The sequence below is a fragment of the Ceratotherium simum genome, chromosome 25 (assembly GCF_057802395.1).
Source record: "Ceratotherium simum simum isolate JZ-2026a chromosome 25, ASM5780239v1, whole genome shotgun sequence".
NCBI classification, from domain to species: Eukaryota; Metazoa; Chordata; class Mammalia; order Perissodactyla; family Rhinocerotidae; genus Ceratotherium; species Ceratotherium simum.
In genome coordinates this window covers 44,206,670-44,219,991 of record NC_141924.1, presented here as the reverse complement: position 1 = coordinate 44,219,991, position 13,322 = coordinate 44,206,670, and the positions used below count along the sequence as shown (strand labels likewise).

The window sequence follows — 13,322 nt, the reverse complement described above, 5'->3', positions numbered from 1 at the left end:
CTGTCCTAGTGTAGTCTTCAGCATACCAACTGAGGCCGTCCTTTATCTGGAGTTTACTAGTCACCAAAGGGTAGGTCTGTTCCAGATTTAAATATCAGGAGAAGATTTTGTCGAGAGGAACTACTTGGCTACACTTCTCCAGGATCTATTTTTATCTTTCTAGGCAGTCTCGTCAGATGAGAAAACGGAAGCAAATTATTGAATTTTGACAAAGTAAGATCACACTGTGTCCTCGAGTATACAAAATGCCTATTCTTGCTTTATTCTCAGTCTCTGAGGAAACGGGCAGTATGACGCTGCAGTTTATTTAAAACAATAAAAAAGCTACACACGGAGCTGAGCCCGTGAACCTAGCAGCCAGGTTCGCGCAGGCCGGGCCGGGTGGGCACGCAGCGCCCGCCGTCCTCTCCCGTGGGCGCGGCGCGCTGCGCTCGGGTTGTAGTGCAGGCAGCCTCGGCGGGCCCGCGGCTCCCGGAGGACCAGCTCTGCCGCGGGGGGCGACTCGCGGGCCCCCGCCCGCCGCCCGCCCCGCTCGGGCCCGCCCCGGCCGCGCGTCCCCGCTGCGCTCGAGCCGGGGTCGGGGTCGGGGTCGGGGTCGGGGTCGGGGGGCGAGCCCGCCGAGAGCGTGGTCCCCGGGGCCGTTACCGGCGCCCGCGGTCGCGGCCCTCCTGCCTCCCACCATGGTCCTGAGGGAGGAGCTGAGCTGCCTGTGGACCTTAAGTGTCTGTCTGGTAGCCGGAAAGCCGCCTCCCCGAGGCCCCTCCATCACAGACCAGAGTTTTATAGACGAGTGCGTCACGGTTCACAATGAAATGCGGGGCCGAGTGGAGCCCCCCGCGGCCAACATGAAGCACATGGTGAGGAAGAGCGCGGGCTGGGTCTTATTTCTCCGGTTCAGCCCAAGGTAGCTGGGCGATAAATTCAGTGGACTCGTGTGTATGAATTCAGGCTGGACTTGCAGCATGCAGTTAAAAATCACACCGCGGCTGGGCTGTCTGCCCCAGGCGGCACAGGAGTGGGTGAGAGGGAAGCTGGACGCTCTTCCTCGCCTGGCCTTAGGCCGCCTGGCTCCCCTTTGCGGGCCTGGGCCTGGGCCTGGGCCCGGGCGCGGGCGCGGGCGTGGCGGGTGTTTGCGCAGGGCCGTCTCTGGGAGTTGCTTTCTTGCTTCACTAAGGCTTCTGTACTTCGCACGGGTTCCTCCTGCAGTTTTGGCTAGCACTTCCCAAAACGCACAGTCAAGATACCACGTATGAAAGAACTAGCACAGGGGTGGCGAGTCCCTGTTTTCTTACCTGTTCTTATATCTTATGAACTCAAGGTTGAAACAACACTACATGTGTAGTATTCATCTGAAAAAAGCATGTTCTACAAGGATGTAAATAATGAAATCAGCACTTGAAGAATATCAGATTGTCATTCTCGTGAAAAACAGTAAATAGGTGAAGTTTAATGTCAAAAACATTGACTGTCTTCTGTGGAGCTCCGCCATGTAGACTATAAAGGCAAATGAGAATGCTCTATTGAAGAATGAGTATAAAGAACATTGGATTATTAAAATAATCCGTAGAATTTACAATTTTTTAACAAATTATTGACTATGAATTTTATTGCTGGAAATTTCCCTTGCATTATAACTTTTTCTTGGCTATAAATAGGGTATCATTATGAAATTATGAACATAAATGTGAATAGCGTTAGTCCTGCTTATGTGCTATGCAGATATAGCTACATCGTAACTCTTATATCTACTCCAGCTTTCTTCCTTTCTATCCAACAGAAAATAAAATGGAAGTAATTATAAAGTCACTTCTCAGGCGCTGAAATAAGTTCAAAACTGAACTATTCTGCTACATGGGAAAAGGATTTTTTGAGGGGGAGGAGATTTCATATAGGTTTAGGAAATACTGGATTAAACAAAAATAAACGCATCTCTTTAATCAGAATTGTTAAAATATTTTAATATGTAACGTGTACTTTGATCTCCAAGAGGTTGGGATGGTCAATGGCGTGGATTTGTTACGCGGTTTCTTCCATCCTTAGTTGAGTATCTTTTTTTAAGAACTATTTTATGTTATAAAAATGCTACTTAAATATGTGTGTGTATATTTACATATATATACACACATTCTATGTAAACACATATATATGCTATATTTTCCAAAGGGAACAATGAAAGGATAAATGTAAAATTAATTTAAATTTACATAACCACCTGCAGGAGAGAGGGAAGAAAGGAATAGGGTGGAGGAGACTTGAATGGAAATGAGCCTTCTTTGAATTTACCTTGTTTTATAGTGTGACGTGTTTATAGTAAACATGTAAAAGTTTTTGTTATTTTTACCCTTTGCATTTTCTAGTGCTCTTCATTTCTTTGTGCAGATCCATACTTCCACATGGTATCATTTTCCTTCCGCCTGAGGGACATTAACATTTCTTTTTTTTGCTGAGAACGATTAACCCTGAGCTAATATCTGTGCCGGTCTTCCTCTACTTTATATATGGGTTGCCGCCACAGCATGGCTGACAAGTGGTGTAGCCCACCCGGGATCTGGGCAGGAGTGCCGAAACCTAACCACTACACCATAGGGCCAGCCCTGACATTAACATTTCTTATACTGTGGGTTTGTTGGTAATTATCCTATCAACTATTTATGTCTGTGAAGTCTTTATTTATTCTTAATTTTTGATAGATATTATTACTGGGTGCAGAATCTAGGTTGAACTTTAAAGATCTTGCCCCACTATCTTCTATCTTCTTACATATTTTTTTGTGACAAGAAATCTGCTGGATCATTTTCTTTGTTCCCATGTACATCATATTGTATTTCTCCTCTAGCTACTTTTAAGAATTTCTCTTTATCCTTGGTTTTGAACAATTTGATTATAATGTGCCTTGGTGTAGTACTGTTCCTGTTTCTTGGGGTTCATTGACCTTCTTGGATCTGCAAATTTTAATCAAATTAGGAAAATTTTAACCATTGCAGATAATTTTTTATCAGATGCCAGATATTGTGAATTTTACTTTGCTGGGTGATGGTTATTTTTGTATTTCTATAAATATTCTTGACTTTTTTCCTGCCATGCATTTATGTTACTTAGCATTTTGATCTAATTTGTTACTGGACCAAACATGAGTCCCTTCTTAGGAGTTAAACCAAACTGCACCAGAAGTAGTTGTTTCACAAAGTAGAATTTTTATTTGCGGCATGCAGCAAAGAAAAATGGAGACCATAGGGAATAATTTCACAAAGCTATTGCCCCCCGAGCATGGGGAGGGGGGTATCTTTATTTGGGGCAGGGGATGAATATTCCAGGGAGAAGTTTCATCATGGCATGTAGAGGTGGGCATAAGCTTGCACATGCGTGGTTTAAAATTATGTTTCTACATAGATCGCATGACCTAAAAATGGCTGCTTTGTCCCTCCCAGAGGAGGGGAATTTATGATGTTAACGAGGGTTAAGCTGGTCTGGTTCAGTGCATCTGGGTCCATGGCAGTTGTTGCTTAGAGCTTCTTCCTGGAACATGGCTGAAAACCGCATGAACTCAAGGCCGTAAGGTGTTAGATAAAGGAACACCTGCACCTTGTAAGAAGACAAGAGAATTAGGTCAAACATAAAAGTTAGGTTTTTAAGCAGGCAAGAGCCGTGGGTTAGGGTCCATGTCTGGTCACAAAATCCCTCCTCTAGTTTTATCCTTCTCCTCATTCTTGAGGGGCGACAGGTGAAGGTCCATCTTCTGTAACTACTTCCTGCTGAGCACGGATGTTGTCTGAGGGGCCAGTAGAGGAGCAGAATGTGTCCTCCGATAACCTAAGGTAAGTCTGTGGGTCACCAGGCATGGCTCTAAGTCGTTTGTATTTTTGATCAATAGGAGGGCGGCAGCTACAGCTCTCAAGCATGGGGCCATCCTTTCATCATGATATCTAGCTGCTATGAGAAATAGGTTAGTATTATTTTTTAAGAGTCCCAACATTTGCGTTACTACTCCTAGAGTTATTTCTTGTCTTTTCTGAATATATAAGTCAGATGGTTTTCTAGGTCTGGTAAGGCCAGTGCTGGTGCTGGCCCCTGTAATTTGTCACAGAGAGGCTCAGCAATTAACCCAAAATTGGGGATCCACAAGTGGCAGAAGTCAGCCAGTCCCTAGAATGCTTGTAGCTGTCTGCGTGTTCTTGGTGGAGCAAGTTGATATATTATCATTTTTTTTCTTGAGGAAGGCTGTACTGCCCTTTTGAAATAATTGACCCCAAATACTTTACAGTGTCTTTAGATATCATTGTTTTTTCCTGAGACATTTTATATCCCTGACTGGCTAAGAAGTTTAGCATGGTTACAGTGTTCTCATTTGAGATTTTTTTAGGACTGGCTACTAGGATATCATCCACATACTGAAACACAGTGTTTTGTTTTAATTTTAATTCCCTTGAATCTTGGCCCAAGATTTCCTCAAAAATTATAGGGGAGTTTTTAAATCCTTGGGGTAAGACAGTCCAACAGTGCTGTTGTTTCTGGTGGGATTCTGGGTCCTTCCATTTAAAGGCAAAAATCTTTTGGGACTCGCGGTCTAATGGGATGTAAAAGAAAGCGTCCTTTAAATCTCGTACTGATTAAAACATGTTCTCCCCAGGGAGATTAGCCAGTAGAGTATAAGGATTAGGTGCAAGAGGATGTATGTCCTGGACTGTTTTATTGACGGCCCTAAGGTCTTGAACAAATCTGCAATCCCCTGTTCCCAGCTTTTTAATGGACAAATTGGGAGTGTTGTATGGGGATCTACATGGCCTGATTAATCCTTGTTTTAAAAGTTTGCCAGTTACAGGAAGGATTTCTCTTATGGCTTCTTGCTTTAGGGGGTATTGTTTTACCTGAAGCCAGTGGTCTTCTTGTCTTAGTTTTATGCTTACAGGTATGGCACTGGCCACTCCTCCCCCCTGTCCTTGTGCCCACATCTCTATGTTAACTCTATGTTTAAACGGTTTAAAATGTTTGGGGGAATTTATTCCTCTTTTGGGACTAGCATGTCTTGTAATAAGGCTGTGAGTTCAACTCCCTGATCTCTGGGAGCTTGGATTTCTATTTTATCTGCTTTCCAAGTTATTGAGGCCCCCAATTTTGATAGTATGTCCCTCCCAAGGAGGGGAACAGGGCATTCTGGCATATATAGAAAAGAGTGTCTTAACATTTTTGATCCTATTTCACAGGTCGGGGGCTCCAGAAACCTTTTGGTCTCTCCTCTTCCTGATACCCCTTTTATGTTATATGTTTTTTAGAAAGGTTTTCCTTCTGGGTATTTAACACTGAGAATGTGGCTCCAGTATCGAGAAAAAAATCAACATGCTCTCCTCCCACTGCTAAGGTCACCCGGGCCTCCTCGAGGGAGATAAGGATCTGGTTGCCTGGAGCCAACCCGGGAGCCCCATGGCCCATCACATCTCATCTGTAGTAACGGGAAGTTGTCATGGCTTGGACTCATCCAATCCCTTCCCTCTCTGGTGTTGGTCTGGACAATTCCACTTCCAGTGTCCTTCCCATCTGTAGTATATACATTAATTAGGCCCCATCTTTATTGGTGGCCTTTTGGTCCCACGATGGGGGTCGGGGTCACTCACCCGTGGCTTCTTTTTTTTCTCCCTCAGGTTACCTTAAGTAGACTGGAGGGCAACCACAAGCAAAGTAGCGTGTCTCTGCGTCTTTTGGTCATCTTTTATTTCCCCTGTCCTATCTTGGTTGTTAAACACCCTGAGGTGTTCGCTACCAGTGTGGAACTGGTGTCAGGCCCTATTGCCAATTTTTGGAGCTTTTTATGGACATCTGGAGCACTTTAAGATATGAAATAAGTATCAAGAACCACTTATATTAATAACATTTACTCATAAGATATAACCTAAGAAGGTTTATCATTGTATATTTGATAATGTTTTTTATGTAATTTAATACACCAAATAAGTTTAACTAGTCTAATGTTTACGTCTTTATAGAAAGAGAGAATAAATTAGTTTTAGAAGTTTCAGGGCCCCATTGGAAACCCCCAAAAAGAAAGACTTTACTTAGGATTTGAACCTTGGGGAAATTTATCAAAAAAAATATTAAAAGGTTTTAAAACACTTGGTCAAATAGGAAATAATATTTAGTTATTTATTTAATCAAGGTGACAACAGACAATGTCAAAGGCAAACAGACAGAGTGAAACAGTCTAAGAAAGAAAACCCCAGTGAAAAGACTTCAGCCTCTTTAAGCATAGGAAATTATTTTAACAAAACATAGGTTATCTTTTCAGTAGACTCCCTCAAAGGAAAAGAAAAAAACTTTTTGTAATCTTTTTGTCAAGAGTAGACTAAAAGTTTAAGATTATCCTTTTAAGAGAGAGAAAGCCAAATTTTATTGTTATTATTTTTTAACTTAAACTTATTTATTTAATTGAATATATTTTAATCTTAGTGAATTTGACCATATATAAAACTTTTTTTTCAGAGTTTTTACTTTTACAAACCTTTGGTCGCTTGTTTTTTATATTTATAATTTGTCCCATGTCTTCCTTTATTTATTTATTTTTATTTTTTATTTTTTGGTATTTTAGGACAAATTTATCTTTTTTAGCAAAACAAATAAAAATATTTCTAGTTTTTATATCTCTTTTACTGAAAACATACATCTTACTTTCCTTGAATACAAAGATGTTTCCCTTATTAATTTTTAATAGCTTTAATGCCATCTATCAATTAGAATTTTTAGCCCTTGCAGACTTTGATTTTGTTTGTGAAAACTAAGAAGTAAGTAATTACAAACTATCTTTTACTTTAGTATTCTGTGGCTTGGCATATTTATAAATACTTTTTATAAATTTTAGAAACATGTTACTTTATAGTATAATTTTTAACAAAATACATGTTTACTGATAGACCTGAACATCTTTTAGTTTTTTTTTAATAAGAAGCCAAAAGTAGATAAACCTATATCTGATATGTTATCTTACTTAGAAATGATTTAGATATTTCATGAATGTTTTTATCATTTAATTTAATCGAGCAAAACTTTAAAGTTTTAAATTACCAGAGAGAGTTTGGAAGTTATTTTAAATATACATGTCATAAAATATAATTATTGTTAAAAGTTTATTCAAAACTCTTATATCACTTATATTTAAACACTTTGTTTTTAACAATCATGTCTGGATTACTTATAAAAACTTTATGTGACATCAAAGCAATTAACCACTATTTTAAGTACATATATTAGAACATATAATTATTGTTAAAAAGTTCTCCAAGGGGCCGGCCCTGTGGCTTGGTGGTTAAGTGTGCGCGCTGCAATGCTGGCGGCCCGGGTTCGGATCCCGGGTGCGCATCGAGGCGCCACTTCTCCGTCCATCCTGAGGCCGAGTCCCACATGCTGCAACTAGAAGGATGTGCAGCTGTGACATACAACTATCTGCTGGGGCTTTGGGGGGAAAAAATAAAATAAATAAAATCTTTAAAAAAAAAAAAAAAAAAAAAAAGTTCTCCAAGAAACTTTTACCTTTATACATCTATTTAGTTTACCTGTTTCCAACAATTATTTAGACTGCCTATAAAAACTTTATGAAATATCAGACAAAATTATTGTTATTATTTTTGTTGACAAATTTTATTTTAAGCTGTTGGTAGGATACTTGAGAGACCATCTAGAGAATAGGTCCATCCAGCTTTCTTTTTTTTTTTTAATGCTGACCTCCTTTTTTTTGGTTTTTTTTTTGAGGAAGATTGGCAATGAGCTAATATCTGTTGCCAATCTTCCTCCTTTTTTCCTTTTTTTCTCCCCAAAGCCCCAGTAGATAGTTGTACGCCATGGTTGTACATCCTTCTAGTTGCTGTATTTGGGACGCCGCCTCAGCATGGCTTGATGAGCCGTGCATAGGTCCACGCCCAGGATCCAAGCCAGCGATCCCCAGGTCACCGAAGCGGAGCATGTGAACTTAACCGCTGCACCACCAGGCTGGCCCCCTGTTGACAAATTTTGTAACAGAGATAACACAATTTTGTTTGACTCATAAAGGCGGTATGTTTACATTTTATCCTATGTTGATAACTCTGAGTACATGTCTATTTTAATTAAACCAACAAATTTAAACGAGTTTATTTACCAAAGATCATTTTATATTACATTAACTTGAAAGACATCTGAGCTAGTTTTTATCACATTTAGAAATAATTTATGGGGCCAGCCATGGTCGAGTAGTTCAAGTTCTGCACGCTGTACTTCAGTGGCCCAGGTTCACAGGTTTGGATCCAGGGCGCAGACCTACACCACTCGTCAAGCCACACTGTGGCAGCAACCCACATACAAAATAGAGGAAGATTGGCACAGATGTTAGCTCAGGGCTAATCTTCCTCAAGCAAAAAAAGAGGAAGATTGGCAACAGATGTTAGCTCAGAGCTAATCTTCCTCAAAAAAAAAAGAAATAATTTACATAAGTACTTATTCTAAGTCAATTAAATAGAGCGCTCTTTAAAATTATATCATCCAGACGTGCATATATAGACACGTAGACAATCACAAACAGAGATCTTTAAAATTTCAGCCATGTCTCAGGCACAAAATTTAAAAGAATACTGGATCCAAATTGTGACCTGTTCCGATGGCTAGAGAGTTTTATTAAAGATTTTTTTGTCACTGTAGTTGTAAGGATCCTTTTTATAGCTGTTTAAAAAGTCATTTTATCTTTTAGAAGCTTCTATATATTAATCAAGGAATGTATTCCATTGTGAGAGGCTTCGAATCCTCTTTTTTTAAGATAGACTTACCTGAAACAAAGCTTCCCCAAAATGGCCATTACAATTTTAAAATGTCTCAAAAGTTTACTTGTTTTCACTTGCTTAATTTAATTATTTATTTATTTATTTACTTATTTGCTTGAGGAAGATGGTCCCTGAGCTAACATCTGTGCCAGTCTTCCTGTAGTTTGTATGTGGGTTGTCGCCATAGCATGGCTTGATGAGTGGTCTAATTTTAGATTAGGGATTTCAAGGGAACTGAAGCAGAGGAGCTCAGCAGCAAGAGGAGGGAGGAAGAGTAGACTTGGTTTCCTTTTGCTAGCTTGGTTATTTAATTATTTTTTCTTAAGGAGGCAGTACAGGATTCCTGATCTGGTTTCAAAGTCTCAAAAATTAAAATAGGCTACCCATTGTTTGTTTAATTTTTTATAGCTGCCTTTTTCCAATTCCATATGTAAATACATCAGCTTGGGTGAACTGAAATGGCCCCATTTTGGCCATTTTAAGGTGAGATCTCTTTTAGCATGTTTAATTAACACTGCCTGAAGGGTGGATTTATATGCTCTCACAATGCCCACAATATAATTTAAAATATAATTGAGCAAAAGAGATGCAATCATTTTACATAAAGTCTATCATTTCCAGCTGGTCCTGTTGGAAAATGTTAGTGCAAGGACAAAGACAAAAAACTGACAGATCCAATATCCAGTAAAAGAAAACTCAGACCAAGTGCTCAGAGAGCAGTTACCTTGGCACTGTGGTGTACAAGTTCTGTTACCAAAGATGTCTTTTCACGTTCTGAGCCTAGTTTCTTCCACCACCAAAAGCAAAGGCGACAGTGGATGACTAAGGAGACTAAATGACCCCAGGAGGATCTAATGGGGGAGAGGAGAGCTCTGTAGAACTTCCCAGGGAGCACTGAGTTATCCCCAATAACTACTGGTAAAGAAAATGAGGAACAGAGAGATCTGAGAGACCTAGAAGCCAGATTGTTAAGGAAACAGAGAGAGAGACCAAGATAATCTGCTGGGCGTTCCCAGCCACTTTGTTACAGACTCCTTGACAGTTAGGGCTCAGACTGCAGGTACCTAACCCCACCTTTTACCACAGACATAAGATAAGACTCAGACTTTGTGACTTCAGAGAGACCAGCTCCTTTTGTCAGAGACAGAAAACACAGAAGGGCCCCCAGAAGGGCGTCAAGCCCTCACTGGTAGCTTTCAGCCCCAACAGACAGCAGATCTTGGGCCTCAGGCCCTTGCGGCCCAGTGACTAGTCAACAGGGATTGCTCCTGCTCTGCCAGAACCGAGCAGTGGTTCTTCCGGAGTTGCCGGGTCAGGCAATCCTTCCAGAGGAGGAGCCACTTTCATTCCCAGGGAGCCGGGCCACCTCCAGATGGGGGCTTGAACCCTGAAACCAGGCTCCAACAGGCAAACCCTGGGACTCGAACCCAGGGCTAGAGAAGCCTTAAACCTAAGGTTTAGGCAGCCTGACTTTGTGAGAAAACTTAAAGAAATAACTCTTATAGTGGTGCCATGGGGCTGGCATCACCTACCTCAGCCAAGAGATCCTCCAAGCAAAATGCTCAGTGCAGCCACTGAGTCTCCTGATGGGGCAGCAATGCCAATCCAACAGCAAGCACCCACACCAGAAGGAAGCCTTTGCCCTGAAGCTCACCCCCTCAGCCTCTGGTAGCAATAGCCTGGGTCAAGCTTCCGCTGCCCACTGCTCCGTCCATTGGAAACCCGATGGTTGGAAGAATAGAGCCCCAGAGGGACAGAAGTCCCATCTGGGTCGCCAATTTGTTACAGGACCAAATGTGAGTCTCTTCATGGGAGTTAAACAAAACTGCACCAGAAGTAGTTGTTTCACAAAGTAGAATTTTTATTTGCGGCATGCAGCAAAGAAAAATGGAGACCACAGGGAATAATTTCACAAAGCTATGGTCCCCTGAGCACGGGAGAGGGAGGTGTCTTTATTTGGGGTAGGAGATGAATATTCAAGGGAGAAGTTTCATCATGGCATGTAGAGGTGGGCATAAGCTTGCACATGCGTGGTTTAAAATCAAGGTTCTACATACATCACATGACCTAAAAATGGCTGCTTTGCCCCACCCAGAGGAGGGAAATTTATGATGTTAACAAGGGTGGGTCACTTCAGTACAATTTTCAGCCTCTCTGTGCAGATGTCAGTCTTGTGGTTGTGGTCTGGGCCGACTTGGTCGGGTTCAGTGCATCTGGGTCCATGGCAGTTGTTGCTTAGAGCTTCTTCCTGGAACATGGCTGAAAACCACATGAGCTCAAGGCCCCAAGGTGTTAGATAAAGGAACATCTGCACCTTGTAAGAAGACAAGAGAATTAGGTCAAACATAAAAGTTAGCTTTTTAAGCAGGCAAGAGACGTGGGTTAGGGTCCATCTCTGGTGACAATTTTAGTCTTCTTTTTAAGATTTGTTAGGCAGGACAAAAGCAGTGGTTTAGCCTAAGGATAATTATCTCCCACTATTAAGGCGAGACCCTTCTGAGTACTTTACACAATTCCTAGGATTATGAGGTTTTCCAGTCTGGCTAGTGGGAAGAGGCACTGTTCCCAGTACTGTGTGAGCCTTAGGTAATATTCTCCCTTACCCTTTTGAGTGATTCATTCCCTGGCCTGGGGTAGGTTCCTCATATGCATATCCTAATCAGTACTCTGCTACGTACTCAAGGGGGACCCTGTGAATATCTTTGGAGTTCTCTCTCTGTGCAGGTCTCTCCTTTCTGGTGTTCCTTTATGGCCTGAAAATTCTCTCCAGGCAGTAAGCTGAGGCACCCATAGGGCTCAGCTTGTTGGTTTCCCTCCTCTCAGGGATCACTCTTCATTGTTGCCTGATGTCATGTGTCTTGACAGCTGCTTTTTCACATATTTCGTTTCTGTTGTTTCAAGTGGGAAGGTAAATCTGGTTGTGTTACTCCATCTTGGCCAGAAGCAGAAGTGCTAACTGTTGACTAAGTCTTCAACAGGAGTTTCTCCTTTCTTCTGCTACTAAATCATCCAGGAAAACTAGGCACCCCATTTCTCATCTCAATCTCTATATCTGTCGGAAAATGATAGACTATGTTGTGTTAACCAATAAACCCCGAAATCTCGTAGGCTTTTTTTTTTCCATTTTTTATTTTTTTATTGACGTATGACATTGTATTAGTTTAAAGTGTACAACATAATGATTTGATATATGTGTATATTGTGAAATGATTGCCACAATAAGTTTAGTTAATGTCCATCACCTCATATAGTTACATATTTTTTTTCTTGTTATGAGAACTTTTAAGATATAATCTCTTAGCAACTTTTAAATATACAGTACAGTATGGTTAACTGTAGTCCCCATGCTGTACTTTATATCCCCATAACTTATTTATTTTATAACTGGAAGTTTGTACCTTTTGACCCTCTTCACCCATTTTGCCCACCTCCCAACTCCTCCTCCAACAACTACCAATCTGTTCTCTGTATCTATGAGTTTGGTTTTTTTAGATTCCACATATAAGTGAGCTCACACGGTATTTGTCTTTCACTGTCTGGCTTACTTCACTTCGCATAATTCTTTAAACAACGTAGGTTTAATATCTCACTCACACAAAGTCCACTTAAACAATAAAGGTTTAGTATCTGCCTCGTACCGCTCTCCACATCACTTCTTTTCCATGCAGTGCCTTGCTGTTTACATCTTGGCTCCATCATGCCAACACCTGTTCTTCAGAGTCACCATTGAGAAAGCTAGAGGGTTGCACAGGAGTTTTTATGATCAGACCTGGAGGTGATATATGGCATTCCCCCCATATCCCTCTGGGCAGAATTAGTCTGATGACCCTAGCCTGCTTGCATTAAATGTCTCTACTACAGACTTCTTCTATGGTCATGAAAAATTCTTTTATTCCTTTCCTCTCATACATAGAACAAGTTCAAGGCCTCCCTCAAAGGATAAAACCCAACATCCTGCCCAGTTCCTGAATCAGAGTCTAACATCTGAGTGGTACACAAACAATCTCTCCAACAAGGACGGTTGTGGATGGTCTTGGCCTAGTGACTGTGTCTGCCCTCCACATAAACGATATTCAGTGGTAGCACAAAGACAAGACAAGCGTAACAAATGCTTCTATTCGGAAAGTGGAAGAATGGGAGCCACACAGCAAACGTTGGTTCAGGGCAATTCTGAAATCTTTAGGGTAGATATTGTGAAGACGTGCTAGACTGGGAGTCAGAAAAGTTCCTTGATTAGAGGTGGTAAGAGTTCCTTGTCCATTGTTTTCTGTGGTCCCTATCTTGCCCCTCTACAATGTCCTTCCTTATCCATCCTCCTCCTTGGCCTAATGTGAACTGGGCATTGGGAAATATGCCATCTTTAAGGGCTGCATAGCCTCTCAGACTGCTTTCTGCCCACAGAAGTTTAAGGTCCAAGGGTCATTTAAAGTATTCAGCATTTCCAGGCTTTTTCACAAGAGGTTTACAATACATTTGGGTATACATCTCAAAAACTCTGAAGGTCTTTCAGCTACCAGCCTCTGATCAGTTCCAAGTATCAGTACCCAC

General features: G+C 41.3%; 1 protein-coding gene across 1 annotated transcript in view; it reads left to right on the top strand.

Moving 5' to 3' along the window:
- Positions 1–680: 680 nt before the first annotated feature.
- Positions 681–13,322, top strand: part of GLIPR1L1 (GLIPR1 like 1) — a 40,081-nt gene continuing 27,439 nt past the window's right edge. The window contains exon 1 of the mRNA XM_004418566.2: positions 681–857. Within this exon, the coding sequence (XP_004418623.2) occupies positions 681–857 (177 nt within the window). The remainder of the gene's footprint in view (positions 858–13,322) is intronic.